The sequence below is a fragment of the Symphodus melops genome (genome assembly GCF_947650265.1).
Source record: "Symphodus melops genome assembly, chromosome: 13".
NCBI lineage: Eukaryota > Metazoa > Chordata > Actinopteri > Labriformes > Labridae > Symphodus > Symphodus melops.
This window is the reverse complement of record NC_136703.1, coordinates 8,385,221-8,405,969: the sequence shown is the minus strand read 5'-3', so window position 1 is coordinate 8,405,969 and position 20,749 is coordinate 8,385,221. Positions and strand designations below refer to the sequence as shown.

At 39.9% G+C, this 20,749-nt stretch overlaps 1 protein-coding gene across 3 annotated transcripts in view; it reads left to right on the top strand.

Moving 5' to 3' along the window:
* The first annotated feature begins 114 nt into the window (after positions 1 to 114).
* espn (espin) overlaps positions 115 to 20,749 on the top strand; it is a 41,658-nt gene continuing 21,023 nt past the window's right edge. Inside the window, exons 1-8 of one of the 3 annotated variants that reach the window (XM_079359234.1) lie at positions 115 to 392; positions 545 to 996; positions 2,861 to 3,054; positions 11,842 to 12,028; positions 12,246 to 12,428; positions 13,952 to 14,083; positions 15,752 to 16,007; positions 16,542 to 16,822. In XM_079359234.1, the coding sequence (XP_079215360.1) occupies positions 697 to 996; positions 2,861 to 3,054; positions 11,842 to 12,028; positions 12,246 to 12,428; positions 13,952 to 14,083; positions 15,752 to 16,007; positions 16,542 to 16,822 (1,533 nt within the window). In that variant the 5' untranslated portion in view covers positions 115 to 392; positions 545 to 696. Of the gene's footprint in view, positions 997 to 2,860; positions 3,055 to 11,841; positions 12,029 to 12,245; positions 12,429 to 13,951; positions 14,084 to 15,751; positions 16,008 to 16,541; positions 16,823 to 20,749 lie in introns of all 3 variants that reach the window. The other 2 variants (XM_079359233.1, XM_079359235.1) reach the window with 2 other exon arrangements.

Genomic DNA, 20,749 nt, shown 5'->3' with positions numbered 1-20,749 from the left:
ATGACCGACACTCATCAAGCACGTTTCATTACTTTCTCTTCTGAAGAGTTTTAAGTAACCACTTCGTACTGTCCCTTTAACTTCTGAGCCGATTTCCAGAGAGCAACAACCTGTAGCCTAAGCTCAGCGATCCTCCCCCTGCTGGATTATTTAACAGGCGCTCAGTCCCATGTCGCCATCTGCTATAGGTAGAAAACACTGCGCATTATTCTCCCAGGCACATGATACGCGTTAGCAAACGAGATAAACACAGAATTAAAACAAAATAAGTTTTCTAGGCCACAACATCACTCCCAAACTTGTGCAACAGGTGCTGAGCATCCTGTGGGCGTCAGAGAGAAGAAACTGATAGGCTTACTGGGACAAATCGTCGAAAGATAAAACTGCAGCAGGTTAGTTATCAATCGCAGATATGATAATTGACTAATTATATGACTTATAAGACGTATGATAATGGAGTAGCATTTCAACCTGTAAAAGGGTGTCATATAGGCGTAGTAAAAATGAATGCGTTTGGAAACTGATGGTGCTTTTGACCATTCAGCTGTGTTGGGAAGATGTGGAGCGATAACTGAGCTGTCCCACAACATTACCGGGTGACTGAGATGATTTACAATGCTGAGTTTGTCCACTCGGTAAAGTGATCGGGCTCAACTCAGTCAACCGAAGGCAGGGGTGGTCCAATCTCCAGCAGTCATGGTGGTAGAGGGGGACAGGACGCTGCTCGCGGCGAGGCAAGGAGACGTGCAAACTCTCAGGGTGCTACTGGCGGCGAACGCGCTAACCAGCGACATTAAAGACGTGCTGGGAGCTTCACCTGTCCATCACGCAGCCCGGGCTGGGAAACTTGCATGTTTGCGTTTCCTGGTGGAAGAGGCAGCACTGCCGGGAAGCTGCTTGGCGAACAACGGGGCAAGCCCGGCGCATGACGCAGCCGCCACCGGCAACCTGGCTTGTCTGCAGTGGCTGCTGACCCAGGGCGGATGTCGGCCAGAGGTGAGTTACCTGGGCTATTGTTAGCTTCGTTCAAGTAATGTATACAACAGCAGCCTAATTCTCTGCTTCCTCTGACCTGGATGCCATCTCTCTGCCACGTAGTGCTTCAGTTGAGTAGGTCACATTATAACTATTCATTTAACTTTTGTTGTAGTCTACTTTTTTTTTTTTAATTCTTATTTTGCATTGAAGTGACCACATCCCAAGTAACCTATCCCATACGGTGTAAACACAGTATTTCTGTTTAAAGAGTGCAGTTTAAAAAAAGGGCCAATAAAATATGATGGACACCATGTAGCCTGGTTAAAACTGTGAAAGTAGAATCACCCTGTCTTGTTCTGAGAGTTTGGTGTTACAACAGAGGTAACTTTATCTGGCTACCACATGCCAAAATAAAAGCTCTTGTGAGGATTTTTTGTTGTTGTTGTTGCAAGCTGTGGACAGAAGAGTATGTTCTCATCCCCTTGCTGATCTGTTCCTGTATAGTGTTTTCTGACAACCTGCTGTCTTTTACCAATCAGGCAGCAGCTACAGGCACTAAAAATCAAAAATACAAACTTCACACTCAGAACCTGAATGCTTTATTTGTCATGTGTTGTAATATGAACGTCATCATAACTCTTTATTAAAAAGTGACAGTGAACACAACATTTCAGCCAGTGCAGCGTAATAACAGGCCAAAGTAAAGAGGCTCAGAGCACTGAGTCTTTTATTTTGGTTTCAGTTGGATGCCCACCATGCTGTTCCCATGGCAATGAAGTATGCAAAACTGGATTTGCATAATGCCATTTTCTTTATATTCCCCATAAACCTATTCATGAAGGGCATGCAGAAGCACAGTGACATTCAGTGACATAATAACATACACAGAAACATACAAAGAGACATATATAAAGTAACATTCACAGAGACATACACAATGTCTCCGCTATTAAAATGAAAAACTTTTCCTTAAGAGGGAATGCCTGCTACTCTTCATTGATTCCCAAGACCTTCTTGTTTCAAGGCCACAGGGCTTGTTGTTCAGCCACCACGTAAAGGTACCATGGCTTCACCTTCCCAGAAATGATTCAGACTAACACAACACAAACAGATGAAAGCTGCCTAATCTGAGTTAATAAGGCACTCGATCTAACCTTGGTAATCTGTGATTCTAAATCTGAAACGCAGTATTAAAAGCTCTGTCATCTACGGTTACCATGTGTTTGAAAAAGCTGCCTTTCAGACCGCAGGAGAGAAACAAAGACTAACTGAAAGTTGATATCAACTATTTTGACCGGTGGTTCATGCTTTCTTCGACTTTTTTACAAGACGGTGTCTTTGCTTACTGATTGATGCTTTGGCATCTTTGTTGATTAATCTTTCGTATTTAATCCAACACACTAATTGACATTCTGTATAAACCTTCCTTTTGTTCCATCTCTCGTCACCAACTAAAAGTGTATTCGAATGTTTTGGTGTAAATGAATAACCACCTAATTCATGGCATGCATTTAAATTTTATATCTAGAGGGGCCCATCTGTAGTGATATTGGGGAGAGAAAAAAAACACATTAAATGAGTAAAAATTAGTTTTAAACAGATATTAAATTAACCAGCACTCTCAGAAACCGTGTGACCTCACAGCACATTGTCTAATACCCTTTATCCTTTCACTTAAACAGTGACTCTAAAATAAAGGAGCAAATGTCAGTGGTGTTTCTTTGACAGTACTGACAGAAATTGCCCTCTTACTTACATGACTTTACTCTGGTATCAACCAGTGCAAATCTCAACGCTTGTTTTTTTTCTGTTGGTAATTCAAGTTTTGATCCCTTTATTTTTGGTTTTAACTATTTTCTTTTGTTGTTGTTGTTGTTGACAGCATAGAGACAGTTCTGGCGCCAACATTCTCCACCTTGCGTCTCGCTTCAGTCACCATGAGATCACTGATTGGCTGCTGAGGAGTGGCGAGGTGGACCCTGGGATCACCACTGATACAGGCGCCCTGCCTATTCACTATGCTGCTGCCAAGGGAGACCTGCCCTCTCTACGACTATTATTGGGGCACAGTCCAAAGTAAGAGCCAAATGGTTTTGTCTTTACCGCGGTCTGTAAGCTTCCTTTCAGCATGTTAAAGAAAAAAGAAAAGAAATGTGTGTTCAATAGGTTGTAGCTTTCTTCCTACTTGTCTTATAGCGACAAACTTGTGATTGAATCTGCAGCACGGTTCATCATGTTATTGTCCCTTTCTCCACAGCAGGCTTGTCATCGTAGATTTGGTGTCTGAAAAGTTTGATATTTGGTCCTACGAGGTTAATTATCATCTCTTCATGAGTGGACATTAATTTAATACATCACTGCACTGTCGCTCGTCCCATAATCACTTTTCAGTGAGTCCTGTTCATGTTATTTTCGTAAAATGCAAATTGTAGAAATAATAGAACTCAAAAGTATAATTAGATACCTATGATTAACTCATAAAGGTTTATTTTTATTGAAAGGCAGAACATTTTTTTAACCTTTTTATCTATGATAGGACAGCTGTAGAGAGAGACAGGAAATGTTGTGAGGAGAAGTCACATTCAAACCCATGGCCACTGTCACGAGAATTATATCCTTTGTACATGGGGAGCTGGATGTAGCCACTAGGATATGGATGCCCCATGAAAGTGTGTATTGTTGATATTGATATTACATAACAAGATGTAGGCTGTTTTCATTTTTAATCCACAACTCTTATCTCACTTTTTCTGGCTCTTTCTTTGAACTTGTCCTTTTCAGCCTCCCTGTCACCATGAAGACTGGTGATAATGAGTTTGGTAGAGCCTTTTAACTGGAAAAAAAAACTTTGCTTTGGTGTGCTCTTGGCAGTTTACTTCTACTGTTTGTAACTGAGACTGGTGGCAGTAGATCGTCTGTTCAGATTTCAGACTGTGGCTACTTTAATACTCTGACAGTGATGAATGATCCAGCAGATTACCCAGGTAAACAAGTTAATGCTTACTTGTAGATGCTTCGAAAAGAGAAGAAAACACTAGTGTGTGTACATCCAAAGCAAAAAAAAAAAAAAGAACAAGCAGTCTTACACCTGTATACACCTTTTTTTACACAGGTGCAATGCTGCTTGTCTCCTGCCACATTTGTATTGAAACATTGCCTTCATATAGTTGCTCATTGGGAGCTGAACAGTGTGCAGACCTTTGTCTTTTTTCTGCAGTTTACATTTGTAGGTGCTTAACAAACAAAAAAAGGAGGGATATAGAGACAGGTTATCAGATTTGGATGTACATTGATGGTACTGCAGGTTTATTTATAGTAAGTGGTAGTGTTGGGGAACAACCTGAACTTTGCTTTTTTGATACCTGTGCAGCAATCTTAATACTTTGAGCTCAAATCTCATTAAGAACAGAACCTCTTACTGGTTTCACAATCCCAAAATACTGTACACTACCCCACAATGACCATGCTTATGTAATACATGTAAACGTTCTTCCATATTGTTGCCAGAAGTCTGTAGTGCAGCATGAGAGCTAAGTCAAATGTACATTTAGATGCACCGTCGATGGTAGAAGTAGGTTCAAAGCATGGCGTCAATTTACAATCATTCTTATTTATAATATGACATAGTAATATGTTCTCGATTAATGGATTCCTTGTTTGCCTTTGGAAACATTAAAGCAGTCTGCCAAGCAGTCTCAAACCCTTAAATATACAATTGACTTTCATAAAAGAGCAAGAAACAGAGACAAACTTCTTTTTAGAGCCTGAACCATCATATGTTTTGCTTTAAAATGTTGTCCTCTATCTAAACACCAAAGTAGTTAATAAATTAATTGATTACTGCTCTTTGAATCCATACATGTGTTTGTGTGTGTGCTTATGATATCCCCCCCATTTCATCTGTAATCAGTGCAGAGTCAGACCCACCAGTGCCCTGCAGAGATAACAGCCCTCCTTAAGGACCGATAGATTGCAATGAGCACTTCAGATGACTTTGAATGACGAGATTGTCCTCTCTCTTGAAAGGAACCAATAAGCATCAAACCAACACCTGAGACTTTTTAGTCGTAGCAAACAGGGTCTTTGCGGGTTATTTCTGCTAAATAAGAAGGCAGGGTTAGTCCCATGTAAGTCAGATGAGGAGTTTTTTCTGAAGCAAATATCAGAGAGGTTGATGACTGCATAGAGTGATGATGACGCAGCACTGAAGTGTAGATTTGCCAGGATAATAGCCCCAGGGTTCATCAGTTTTCCCAGATTTTGACTTAATGTGGGAAATTATATACTGTTTTGGTAAAATTATGAATAGTAATTTAAAAAAAAGTGGGAAATTAAAAATATATATATAAAAAATTCAGAGTTGAGATTGTTTTTAACCCCTTGACGCCTATTGTCGCGAATTTGCATCAAACCGCTTCCGCTCCAAATGCAGCCAAAATAGCGTCCATATTCCTCCACTGCCGGTTGATGCACTTTCAATACATACCGAGGAAACTTTTGCAAGCATTAGTTTGTCATAGGACCAGTCGGAGATGGAACAACATCCGTTTGATGTGCGATGTATGTACTATTTTTATGTAATATCTATTTTATGTGATATTTTTAAATAAACTTTCTCAACTTAATTTAGAATCTACTTGAAAGCAGAAACACATGTAAAAAATGTATGCGTTAGCACAGTAGTTATACATGCAGGGAGAGCCCCCCCAAACAGCTTATGTTTTTGCAGAAAACACAATGAGAAAATGTATTGACTCCAAGTCATGTTCATACTTTTGTATAACTTTAGTATACCTGCACTGTCGTTCATTTTTGCGCCCTTGAATTGCCCACTGGCAACAAATAAGGTTTTTGTGGATTGAATTGAGCAGGTTATATAAATCCATTTACTGTAACTGACACATTAAGAAGGAAATGAACATATAGGCTGCAGTCAGCTTCTCAGAGGCACCTCAGTGAGCATGCTAATGTATTCTGACCGTTGAAACAATAAATGCTACTTAAAACTTCAATTAACTATTTTTACGTCAATTATGTTAAAGTGAGTTCAGTAAAAAAACAGATCCTTTTGTGTTAATTGTAATTTAATTTAAAGTTTATTTGATGTGGACATAAAAATGACATTGGACAGAACAGATGCAATGACTTGAGTGTTTTAGCAGTAGCACATGTGCTAATTCGCAGCATTTGACCACAGGCAGCTTTTCAAAGGATGTTGTGTTAATAGGCAAGACTAATAGGTTAGAAGGTTAGACTCGAGGCATTTTAGTATGTTTTTCAGTGTCCCGTTAGTGGTGGCAATTTGTTAATAAAGGAATAAAAAAGGGAAATATGGAGATAATCTTTGAGCTGATCAATGCTATCTGTGCTGGTGTCCATGTCAACTATCAACAATGCTCGCGTACTGCTGATATAGTCGTAGACTTGTAATGAATTTACAACTTCATTTAACAGCCTTGTCTGTTGAATTGCTTTGACTTTATTGACCTTAGCAAGGCGAGCGGCTTGTCCACGCACTAATCTTGTGCTCTGCACCTCCAATAATGTCCGGTTGCACCCCAGACAGGTGTATGGCTGCTGAAATTTTAATGAGTCTCAGGGACATGGTAGCTCCCTGATAGCTGGGCCCCATTCACTATTCTGCACCACCACTGTTGCTGTTTACCACCATCTCCACGGTGACGCACAGAAGTGGCAACCAGCGATAAGATAATGAGGAAAACAAATCCGTTTGAATGGAAGGGCTGCTTTCTAGTCACCAGCCTCAAGCATTGTTAAGAATGGAACTAAGCAAACGAGAGATAGCCTTTTAGTTTCAGTTTGTATGACAAGCTGCACATTTGTATCAGTGAGTGTCAGAGGTAATTGGATTGTTTCTAGTTTGTTCTACGTGAAAAACACAAGAACAACATAACCCCCTCTGTTACATCTTTAGTAACTGTGTCTGACTCAAGGTCATTTGTAAACAAGCCCTTCTAGTATTTTCTGTTTGTGGCTTTAAACTAAACCAATGGTATATTTCTTGGGAATAAACACAAGATACTTCTGCCCTGATGTCTCGCACCATTGAGCCTTCAAACTGCATCAAGACCGATTTTCCTCATACAGAAGAAAATCAGTCTTGTCTCATATAGAGTTGTTTATAAAAATCAGGGTCAACCATTTTTTTCATGTACTCGTATTTTGATCTCATTTTACTTTTGAGTGTCACTTTACAGAACAGTACGGGGGAAAAAAAACATACTCTTTGTTATGTTGTGTTACAGAAGAGCAGGTGGCAGGATGATGTTGGGCAGCGCAGAAAAAAAGTTAAAGAGATGAAGCGTGATAAGAGGGAAGACCCTGATACATTAACCCTGCATGGTTTAGGGAGGATGTTACTCTGGTTGTTTAGCTATTGATATGTATCATTCTGTGATTGCCTTGCAATATATCTCATAGGACTCACAGGATCGGGATTTTGTTAAGGGGGCCATACAGCATCATATCATATCATGCGTTACTCTGCACTTCCCAGGGTATGCACATGATGATAAATGTAGTTTAACAGCTCATGGAGTTGCATTTATTTGTTATGTGACTTTCTAAAATAAATGTGGGTTTTTATATTTTTTATCAATCACTCAGTATTTTTTATAATTGCAATATATAATAATAATAATAATAATTATTATTATTATTATTATATAAATATATTTATGCACTACATCTGCATAGGTCGCTGGTTCACCGAGCCATCCCAGTAAACCAAAACAAACAGGCTCATGTACTGTCCCTCTGCTGATAGTCTCTATACACGAAGAGTGAATGAGGGAGAGAGAGAGAGAGAGAGAGAGAGAGACAGAGAGAGAGAGAGAGAGAGAGAGAGAGAGAGAGAGAGAGAGAGAGAGAGAGAGAGAGAACAAGAGGTAACAGACAGGTTATGCAATCACTTAGTACAGATTAAGATTTTTGGCCAAACCATAATTCCAGCACTTGAAAGGGAAATAACTCTTTAAGAATCTCTATTAGAATATTCCAGAAGCCGTGTGAACAGAAGTTTGAAAAGCAAGAAGGGCTCCTCAAAAACTATTTTACCTAGTTGTATATCTATTATAAGCATCACTAATACACATTCAATGTCCAGCTTTAAATGTATCTATTGAGTATTTTCCCCCGGACCTCCCAGCCCTCTTCCTTTTTTGAACGTGCACGTGTGTTCTTATGCTATAGCATTAGCCTCTCAAGTCAGCCTGAGGTTTATGTATGCAGCATGTATTTATAACTCAGTCGGAATTTTAAATACTTTCTTTACATGTTGAGTTGATGTTAAATTAGATGGCAGTCACCATTAAGTATGGACATGTAGAGGAAGAGGGTAAATATGTGAGTAGGGTTTGTTTTTTTCACACAGCCAATGGCCGAGCTGCACTTATTTCCCCAGCACTAATCTTCTTGGTACAAGTTGGATCAAAAACCCTTTATGTTCTTTTTACAACAAGGGCTTTAAGCTGGGAAAACGTGGTTTAACATGCTACTTCAGATGTGTTTTCTTCTCATGTAGGACCACAAAGAATGTCTCTGTCAGCAGGCTCGTTGTCTTTGTATTAACTTGTTGTCTTCTTAGTTTTTAGGTTCTGCTGTGAACGGCTGAAACTTAGGTAACATTGTTATATGTGTATGTCATGGTAGTGGGAAGCCATTGAGACGCTACAGTAACAAGGCTTTATCAGGCAAGAAGACCATTAGTCTGACATCTATTACTTTGCTTGTAATGAAGATATCCTAGGTCTCTGTTACCGTGTACAGTGGTACAGTGTACACTAATTACAGAGGGAAATAACTAATTGGAGCTGAAATGTCTCAAATGTCGGAGTTATTTTCTCCTTCAAGTAACAAACCTATTGATTGCGTTGCACCTCTTATGCCTATTGCTAGCTCTTTTGTCTCCCAAGGCTAACCTTTTTTTAAAAATCTGAACCTGTACTTGGGTTACAAGTGTGAATAATTAACCTGTCTGCCTACAACCTGATGACAGAATCACACATTACTTCAACCTCTTATTTTTTTTATTTTTTTAAAGATTTATTTTTGGCCTTTATTATAGAGGGAGGAAAGTGGACAGAGTCGGAAATCAGGGAGAGAGAGTGGGGAGAGACATGCGGGAAATGGGCCACAGGCCGGACGCGAACCCGGGCCGCCCGCGCGAGGACTGAGCCTCAATACATGGATCGCACGCACTGCCGCTGCACCACCAGCGACCCCTCAACCTCTTATTTTAAAATATTTAAGATGTTGTTTTACTGTTACTTGTTACTTGGACTCGAACCTGTGCCGCCCCTGTTAAGGACTACAGCATCCATAAATGACGCACGCGCATCAACCACTGCACTGTTTTCCTAGTGTTCTAGACTCCCATTGTTTATTTGAACATTTTCCTGAAAGGCAAGCTTGTGTGTCAAACATGGACATATGTCTGAGTACATTTTTAATTTTTATAGTTTATACCTACATCATACATTTTACTTTGTATTTGTTGTTAGCACATTACAGAGTAATTTTAAGAATATGTTTACATTTTCTGGCCCAGGTTGATCATAGATCAGTAGATACGGCCTCGCATGTTAAGATTTCGTGCACGTTGTCAACATGTTTTTTTAATGGGAATCTTGAGTCACCTGCACATGGCACATTCTATTGAGGAAAAGTTTGGCTGGGTCATGTTTGTGTCTGCAAGATCTGCATGACCACTTAAGCTCTGCCTCTCATTTGCCTCACCTTCCCTGCTCTTCTTCACCTACCAAGTGTGGCTCTGGCACTTGCAACCATTCGTTAAGCACAAAGCAAGTCAGGCAAAGCCAACGGAGTGCTAATCTTCTTAGAAGACTCATCGCTCATTTGTCAGTGTCCAAATAAAGCACCTCCTGATGGGATTTAGTGGGAAAGCAGTCGTTCAGTCTCTGACCTCCCTTCCTGATGGAAAGGATCTGGGGATGCAGGGGTACAGGCATTGGATGAGCCTCTGTATGGGAGGCGGGGATAACGGCATTTAGAAATATAAGGCAGCAGGATTTGGTTCAACTTTACTACTGTCTGCTTTCGAAATAGATGTTGTCCATGACAAAGATATGATTTGATGTCACAAATTCTGTCCCTCAGACATCCAACCTATGGAAAAAAAAATAGTTATACAATCATTTATTTTTGGTAAATTTGGTGCAGACATGAATTGGGCAGTTTTCTTGATTTTGATATAAAGTAATGTTTAGACTAAACAGGCGAAAAGTAGATAAAATAGATAAATAGATAAAGTATTTTTCTTCATGGTTTCAGTAAATTTCAGTAAACCTTCTTTGCAGATGTAAGTCCGTATTGACATGAATGCATCATGCAGTTAATTCAGATTGTTTAATGCATACATTTCATCACATCACATCACATCCCAAAAGTGCTCAATTGGATTTAGTGATTTGTGTGTCTGTTAATGCCATCAGAGAACAGACAAGTCATGTTCAAGAATCCAAATTTAAAAGATGGTATAAGCTTTGTGATATGGCACTTCAGGGATAGATATGGTCAGCAAGAGGACTCATCAGGAAAGGCAATGTTTTCCCATTTCTATGTTGTCCAACTTAGGTCAGCCTATGTAGATTTGAGACAAATGTTTTGTTCTGAGTTGACTCCACACTATTATGTCGTCTGCTGTACCATCTGCTCTGAAGATCAACATTTTGTGCGTTTATGGAGAGGCTCTTTCACATAATTAGATTTTTATCCTCAATTCTACATATGAAAACCACTTAGACCATTCTCATCTGACCTTTACAATCAACAAGGCATTTACACAGAGAACAGTCACCTCCTAAGTAGTTTCTCTTATCCGGACCATTCTCTTTAAACCCTAGAGACGGTTTTGCATGTCAATCCCATTAGTTCATCAGTGTCTGCGATATCACCGTCCATCTGGCACCAACAATTATGCCCCATTCAAAGTCAATTAAAACTTCTTTATTCCAAGTGGACTGTTTTGACCATTTGGGTAAGCCAACATGACTGACGCTAGGATCCTGATTGTTGTTGGCTGGTCAGATATATTCATTCCTGAACTTCTGAACAAGTGGGGTTGTTGGGGATGTGTACAGAAAGAAAGCATGTTCACAAGAATGCTGTGTAGTAGCAGAAATAAACCACATTTGCTGTTTCGCTAAAATGTGTTCTGTTTATTTTTAAAGACAGAGTCTTTCAATTAAACTTTCCAGCAGATGTTGGACAACTGGATGTCTTGACTTGGCTGTACTACTGTTTCCTTAATCTATATAATCATTCATTCCTTATATTTTACTTGCATTGGCAGTTTGCCAACAGAAGATAGGCCAGAGACTGTTACAGGCATAGTGGTATGCTTCCTCAAATACTGACATAGCATGCCCCATTTCCTTTGGCTGACTTGTAACACTTTTAAATGACCCTTTGAATGTTTACAAAAAGGAAAGAGCCTGGATTATAGAAAGTTTTTTGTGTCAAATGTCGATACTGAACACCCTGAACTCAATACAGACTACTTTCATTAGAATGACTAATGGCAAGGATTACGTAGAGGTTCTCAGCTGACTATCAGGGTACATACGGCTCTATAAGAGGTGAAATAGCTTCCTCAGCTGAAAAGTAAAAGTAGAAGTTGAATTTTCATTTCATTTATTTCATTCTGACTGACAGGAGTGAGACACTAAAGTTAGGGAGAAGCAAAGGATATGCATGTAGCAGAGATGCAGGCTCAGAAATAATCTCCGGCTTGAAGGACTAAAACCAATGTGGTGTGGCGCCCACGAGATGAGCCACTGTTGCCCCCCTCTTTATTTACCTTACTTTTTAATGTATCTCCAGTGTTGTGAATGCCCAAACCAAGAATGGTGCCACACCACTTTACCTGGCCTGCCAGGAGGGACATCTGGAAGTCATCCAATACCTGGTCAAGGATTGTGGGGCAGATCCGAGCATCAGGGCCAATGATGGAATGACCCCTCTGCATGCTGCTGCCCAGATGGGCCACAACACAGTCATTGTCTGGCTGGTATGTATGCAACAAATAGTGCCCACTTATACCTATATTCACTTCTAAACCTTTATATAGGTGTTATATTGGAATAACATTTTTTTAAAGGTAATTGAGATGAAATTTAGATTAAACCGACTAATACTGTTAGAGAACCTGCATCTACAACACATTTTATATCTGGAATGAAATCCGTTTAAAATGTTTGTCCTTGTTGTCTTCTTTTCCATTTTAGATTAGTTTCACAGATATCAGCCTGACAGACAGGGATGGTGATGGGGCCATGGCCATGCACTTTGCAGCCAGTCGAGGACATGCAAAGGTGCTCAGCTGGCTTCTGCTGCATGGAGGAGAGATCGTCACTGACAACTGGGGAGGGACCCCTCTTCATGACGCTGCGGAGAACGGAGAACTGGAGGTTTGTGTCTTTATATTCTTTACTGTGATAGTGCAGAGAGTCAGCGGGAAATGAACAATAAAATAGCATAAAGATGAATACATTTCTTGCTTTAGGCGTTGTGCTGATACAAACGATAAAACAAGCAGCATTCAACAGAGCACAGAAGGAGCATGATGAGATAATACAAGTCATAATACGATTTGTAATGATTTTTGGGTGGATTTTTCCCTCGGACAGCACAGTGGATAGAGTGGGAAACCGGGATCAGAGAGTTTGGAATGACATGCAGGAAAGGAGCAACAGGTTGGACTTCACTTTGAGGACTAAAGCCTACATAGGGCAAGACTTAACTGCTGCATTGTCTGCGCCCCTTTTTCAACTTTTTACAACTTTTGAATCTATTTTAAACCAGGTGAATTGTTTATAGAGTGTCATGGTAGAATTGCAATATAAAGTCTTCTTTAAGCAAAGTTTGGTGCGGTCAGATTAGTAAACTTTAAACAGACGCTGGAGTGGCTTTATAAACATTGAGGTTGTCTGCGCCATTCATTCAATGGCGCTCAACAGTGTGGATCAGAGGTATGTATCCCATTTATTTTATCCATCAAGGATTTGATCATTAGCCATTGTGTCATAACCATCCAAGGTAGACTTAAGAGACAAGCTTGCATGATGTTAACTTTGTTGTAAAAAAAAAAACCAAAAATACATGGTTAATTTGTGACATTGGGGAAAATAACTACACTACCCATGATCATAGAGTGTCACAGAAACACCTCTGATTGGTGGAGCTCGCCGTTGTCATGGCAATGTTTCCCGCCCCCCAATTCAGAATGCAACACTGTTATTTTGAATTCCCCATATTCGTAAGCAGAGCATGCTTCTGGTAATACTTTGTCTAACATATTTCACACTTAACCATCTGTTTTGAATGAATGAATGGTCCCTAGATTCTTTTTTCCACCACTCTAACCTGCTGCTTTGAATATCTTTATGTTGTATCTTTGGCTTGTTTTAGCACAGGCTTAATATACAGTAGCTAATATACAGTGTTTTACAGAGTGTTTGCCCAAGGTTTCTCCTGCAATAACATGGTTAAGTGTGGAAAATGGCACCACAAAGCTTACTCAATCTGTGAACAACAAGCTTATTCTGGCTTCTGGTACTTGATGGGGAGTTTTCAAACCAAATGCTTAGAATTGTTGTTGTTTCTTGTAATCTCCAAGAGCAATAAACTCTTCCCCCTTAAATTCCCCATTCTGAAAACATTGAAGTCCTCTTTATTGGATCTAAGCTAAAGCATTCTGCTTTTGAACTGATATTCAATAACCCTCGAGAGGATGATTAATTGAATAAAACAACAACCACAAGTCAAGTAAATGAGATAAAGAATAAGAATTGGGAGAGTATTACTTTCAACCCATTTTCTTGGTTTCTCATCATTTTTATTTTGTTTTTGTTAACTTTAGAAACATATCAATTTCTCAAGCATATTCGGATCTGACTTCTGCACTTCCTGTGTCTTTGTTTTGTCACACCAGTGCTGTCAGATTCTTGTGGTAAATGGTGTGGATCTTGGCATCAGGGATCAGGACGGTTTCACGGCGGCAGACCTGGCCGAATACAACGGCCACACCCAGTGTGCCAAGTACCTGCGCACTGTGGAAAACATGGTAAGAGACAGACTGTCACTAATGTGTCCTTCAGTCAAGGGGCAAAAGTGTAAGTGAAATCTACAATACATCAGACATATGATCAAGCTTGGGGACATAGGTCCAACATTTGACATTTTCATCACTATTAAGTCTCAAGAGGAGCTTTCCAAAATAAAGATAATATTCCAATTTGACCATTTCACAAATCTGTCTTAAATAGAAAAGATTTTGTGCCCATTGAAACAAGCTGTTTACCTGATTTAGTTTTAGAACAGAAATGTCTCCAAGAATTGTTTGCGAGTTAGACAACGTGCAGGAGTTTACATTTAAGTTTTTGATGGTCACGTCACTCTCCTACGCATTTGTCCCATGAAAGAGATGTGCAAAGGACTTTTCGCTTTATGTATCGCTAGTCAACAGTTAGACTTTTGATGTTCTTATTACAATAAGCGATTATAATCTCCATTAAGTGTAACTCCTTCTGCCAAAATGCATTCTTGAAAAAAACTCAAGACTGTGCATATTGCCGCAAGAAAAAACAAACAAACAAAAATGGCTCAAAATGACCCTTGACTGACATCCGTTTCTTATAACCAGAGCCTTTGTATGACAAGCAGTACTTGTCAAGGCCTTCATGGCTTCAACCCAGGGAATCCCCTGTAGGCCAGGGGAATAATAACACCTTAACACTGTACTCTCTTTGGTGTTTGGGAACATATTTCCCCCATCTTGCACTCCTCTCATGAGGGACAAGCAGCCAAGTGAGAGCTATGCTGTGGGAAAAGCAGACAGCCCCACAGCCTTTTAGATCAGCTGTGAGATGTTTCATTAGTGTGCCATAATTAAACCTCCACTGGTTTCCTCCCCATGAAAGTCATCAGGGACTGAGTGGTGGTGGGATTTCACTATTGGAAAATGAATAAGTAGATTATTTAATAATAATTCATTTGTATGTTTTGTCATGACACAGTGTCCTTTGGTATCTCAGTGTAATTAACCATATGTTTTAAACCAAATCGCTTAAGTCTGAGCAATTACTTAAAGGGGACATACTATGAAAATACACTTTTACAGTGTTTTTGAATGTGGGTAACGTGAGTGTCCATCAACCCACAAAATTTGAAATAAATCCATCCAGTCCTTTGTTTGTGGTTTGTTTAAGTCTTATCACACAGAGAAAGATGCTCTGTTTTAAATTTTCTCAGTTTGTGACATCACAAGTGGGATTCTGAGAAGAAAATTCCCTCCTCTTTCCTGGTATCTCCACCTATGAACTCCACTTCCAGAATAGAGCAAAACGTTTGAGCAGGTCCGACATTTTTATTGTCTCTACAGAGGAGTGATGTCTACCGAGAAAACTTGATTCATTGCATTTAAAGAGACACACACACCAAAACAGAGCGTTCTGAGAGAGCTGGTTTCTACAGGGTGACAAACCTCCTCTGGTGCTCGAGTCATGTTATATTTTGACCAAAGCAGAGCACAGATGTTTTATTTAGAGCGCGGGGCACTGTTTGAAAAGTTGAAAAAAAAGGGTATAATATGTCCCTTTTAAGAATTCATTAGTTGATTGGGTATTATTAGTTTTCTTTTATGACTGCAGATTTCACATACAATTTTCAGAAAGTTCAACAAATCAGAGACTTGTAACATATCCGTCTTATTGATTTCTGAATCTTCTAACAGAGTGTGGAGCACCGTGTTTTGTCTCGGGACCCATCAACGGACCTTGAATACAAGCAGCCAGACTCGGGCCTTTCGTCCCCTAACACCACCATGCCCCCTGCCAGCCAGGGGGCACACTTTGACATCAGCTCGCCATCCAGCTCCCTCTCAAACTATGACTCAGCCAACTCTAGCCAGTCCAGCACTGGGGAGAAAAGGAGCAGCCTAACAGCATCTCGAGGCCCTCCAGCCAAGCTGAACACAGTCGCGCACACAGGTCTGCAAGGCTTGCACTAAAATGAACATAACTTTTTAAACTTCAGGGCTGGATTTGGTTTGCCTTTGGTGAACCAACAAGGTGTCAACATATTTTTTAGACATTTGAATGTCTTATTGTATTAATGTCTTAATGTATTATTGAATGTCATTTCCCTTTGGGGTTTTTAAATTATAATGACAAAGTTTCATTCAACAGTTTAATATGGCTTTTTTTAAATTCTCAACCTTTTTTTACATGTCAAGTAAAGCATGTCAGTAGTGCAATTCAGTTATTAAGCAGCTTGTTTTTTTTCTCTCTGCTGTCATTGCTGCATGGTATACTGGTACTGCACCCTAGTGGTCTTTTTGTACACAATTAATGAAAGGTGGCTTGTAAAGCTTAGATTATAGTCTTATTCACGTTAAAAATATTTATAAGTACAACAAAAACACTGTTTGCTGTTTTTGTTCATTTCAATCAGCAGTAGTTATTGTTTTGGTTCCTGTGAGGAACTGAGCACACATGTCTAAACGGACTGTATCTCTGTCACAGGTGCATCAGAATCTGCCATTTCGGACATGCAGGCATATATGGACATGCTAAACCCAGATATTGGCTCAGACATTCCTAAAAAGAATGAGATAGCAGCCAATGCTCCCAAACCCCCGCCACCACCTAGATATCCACCCCCACCTCCCCCACACTCTCCCCCATTGCCCCCTCCACCCCCCACCTACCCAGCACCGCAGCCCCCAAAGGAGCCATCGTCAGCAGAGTTTTTGAAGGTGAAAAGCAACCTGCGGCATGTTGAGAGCACCACTGACAAGAAAGAGGTACGTAAAGACTTGGTAGCCTATATTGTAGACAATCAAACGACTGTGTTTCATAACACCTTTCACATGGCAGTCTGTTACATAAAGTAGGTTAGGTGGGTTTTTTTTAACAAGCTAAATTAAATTTTCCAAACTTTTAAAATCATCTAAAATGAAAACGTCCTGTTTGCTAAGCTTGTGACTTCATGAATGATATGGAACAATTTTAAAGAGGCAGAAGGAAATTGGAGATTTGCTGCTTTTTTTCCCTTGTGTCTAATCAGTTAGGCTATTTCTCTTGAGTAACAATGAGCCTTGTCTGGGTTCCCACAATGATGTTATTGTGTTAGCATGGCTAACGATTCTCATTACTGTGGCAGGTCTTCTGGGTTGGTGCACACAAAGGTTGCTGTGATGGGTTTGATCTTAATTCCAGTAATTAATCTGGCTTCAGATCACTCAAACGTATTTTTACAGAACTGAATCGAAGCAGTAATTAAATCTGGCATCGCCATTTGTTTCAACGCTGCTTCTGGTGGTTCAGTACTGCAGTGAAGCACATTGACACTGGTAGTGAAATGAATATTCCTATTTTATTCTTGCATACTTTCTTGCAGAACATTTACATTTAAGCTGTGGACAGTTTAAGCCCCTTTTTTTGATAGAGATACATGTAGATATCATATCACAAGAAATTGCTGATGTGATCTCTTTAAACCAGTTTACATGCCACGTCATTGCACGGTTGTGTTATTGTGTTAGACCTCATGCTGAAACGCATCACAGTTTGTGTTGAGGCCTTATGGTATAATGTTATTTTAATTTGAAAATATTACTTATAGTAGTCCTCACGATAGACAGACAGATAGATAGATAGATAGATAGATAGATCGCCGGCTTTTTTTTTTAACAAAAAAACCCAAAATACAGCTTAAGCGACGTATGTCCCAAAAAAAAGGAAAACAATAACCACTCATCGATCGATCTCGATGGGAAATCAAGACCTGTATGACAGTGTGACTAAAGGTTGTACTGCACTGTTTCACTGAACAATGGAACAACAGTATCAGTCAGTAAGTTGCATGACCCGCTGATATGAAGGTAATAGCAATTGTGCAGACAGAAAGGTCTTGTCTAAAGATATGGTATGCAAAGTAAGTTTTTGTAAGCTGTTCTATAATCCACAACATGTCATCCTGTCTCCTGAGTTAGCTGTTTGGTATGTGTGTGTGTAGTTGGATGGGTGTGAGAGCATACATGCACCGCTTCTTATATTGGGAAAGACTTTCTAATTAGTGCCACCCCCACTTCTCTCCACCCCTCGCCCTGAGTTGGTACCCAGGTGACCAGCATGAGGCGCGCACTCATTAATAATTCAAAAAAAGCTGGTGCTTGGAACACATGAACACACAACATACACCACATACATTAAGAAAGAAAACTATCTACCATGGGCGCAATAGAAACAAGAAACATTTACCTCATCCAAGAATGCAGCTGATCAGGAGGACCGATATAAACTTCAGGCACATTACTGACCAGTGTGTAAAGAGCCCGTTGAAACACTACACAACACACTATTACTGACTCAAACAAAGACAGTGTTAGAAAGCTGTTGAATGCAGTGGTAAGGGAAGTACGTTTCTAATTCTGTTGTTTGCATGTTTGTTTAAGACTGTGTAGGCTGTCTTTGCTGCTGCTTCTCTTTCCTCATTTGTCTGTATTTGCTTTGACTGGAGTCAAATGTTTCGTGTGAAGCAGCCCTACATAAAAAATGGCACGTTTATTATTCTTTAAAACCTACAGTAATCGCTCCAGAAAACGTGGACTTTGAGCTCTCTCCAGTGATTAGTAGACCTGCTGTTTTTTTGTTGCTAATTCAGGGCATTGGAGGTTAAAATATGCTAATACTTCTAAAGCTTGCGAGATTTGAGCGCATTCAGCAATGAGTGGGGCAGCACCTGGGTCGTGTTTTGCATAAGAGGTACTGGACAGGGTTGGGGAGTGGTTGGTTTGTGGGCTGGTGGTGACATCATTGCCACTGCTGTGGCAGGTCTGATTGGTTATTGATGAGGCCTGTGGGTAAAGTGAGAGGGCAGGTAGAGTGACAGGCGTAGCACTGAGCGGAAAGGAGGTAACGCTCTGGATTTGGTGACAGCTATTCTCTGTGGTCCGGACTGGAGGAGAGCTGCAGGAGAGGATTCTTAACACGAAGGTCAGTTGTGTAGAGGAGAATTAATTATTTTATTTGTTAGTTAGTTAGCGTGAAAAGACAGCGGTGATGTTCACTCTTTTTCAAAATGTGCTAATTTCTTTGGTCTGGAGCTGTTTGAGCTGCTGTGTTGGACATTGAGTGTGTAACATTTATGTTCATGTTTTTAAACTGAGGGCCTTTTGCCTACTGTTTTTATATGCTGTTTTAAAGTGTGCATGCAACCTTTATTGTCCTAAAAGAACACACAAAGCCTACCTGTGTATGGCATTTAATAATCCTTGAACTAAATCCCAAAAAGATGTTAAACTATTTCTTAGCCGAGCCAGACACTCTTTTGTAATATATACGCAAAGATCAGACTGTTTAAACACCCATATAACAATGTCCTTATGCTGACAGACAGATCTGTACAATGGGAAGAGAGACTGTCTGTCAATATGTGTGTGTCTGTGTCAGAGATGGGAGGGGGCGACATAAAATGCTTTGTACATTTGCCATTGTTGGACCTCCTCCCTGGAGGATGACAATCAAACCATCTGTGACGCTCCCCAAGCTCACATTACCCTCCCACCTGATGAGTGCTCTGGGACCATTTCTTTAACAGCAGACATGAGTCAACAAAACTAAATGGGCTTATAAGAACTCAGAACATGACACCACTTAGAAAACAAGGTTGGGAGTGAGCTGTAGATGATTTCTGCTTGTGTTAACATTGGTCATCTGCTTGATGTCTAAGGGCCCTGGACTGGATTTCTCAAGAGGTCATTGCAGCAGTACTTATTAAAATGCAAATGAACCCAAGTCTTACGCTGGTTCCTTGATTTGAAAGGCAAAGTAGCAAAGCACTCTTCGACGATGACTAAGATGAGCTTCAAATTGACTGGTTTCAAGGTAATCAAAAAAAAAAAAAGAAAAACAAAAGATAAGAAAGGGCCTAATTTTTCTCACGTAACACCCTCCTTTTACGCGTGTAGTATATTAAAAGTAATACCTAGGTAAAACAAATGCATTGCAAAGTTTTAAAAGCAAAGCAAGATGCAAATGAGAGGATTTTTGCATTAGTAAAATGTCTTCACAGATTGAACTCAAGAAGAAGCGTAATGTCGGTCACTCTTGCTGCTCAAACTGCGAGCTCAGCTTATCCACTGATCTCAGAAATAAATATTCTAATCAACTAGTTTCTTAAAAGTAATGTACAGTAGGGACTCTTAAGATTGATTAGAGGGAGATATTCTTGTAGCATCGAGAGAGAGAGAAAGAGTGCTGGATGAAGGGAACAGGTTTGCGGCCTCTGACACTGTTCTATGAACAGAAAAGTCTCTCTTCCATTTGAGCAAAAGTTGCATGCTGTGAACGGGCGCCGCATTAGCCCTGACCTTAAATGAAAGATAAATGCTATTTATTTGTTTCTGCAAATGAATTAAAGCGTTGTTGGCTATTCAAATAAGGCTGCTTTGGTCACGAGAAAGCTAATCTGGCAACAAAATCTACAAAGTATGTGTTAAAGTCTATTGTCCAACAAATGAAACATTCATTGTAGAAGCAAGATTTAGCCATATTAAAACTATTGTCTGCAATTCAGTGCTCAATCAGTACAGTCAATGAATCTATTGTTTGTCAACCATATACTGGTAGAGGGATTCTAACTATAGCTATATTGGATAAACCTGTATACCTGTATTTTGTTATTTTGCACATTACAAAATGAGTGGAATTTTATTACTAACTGTATT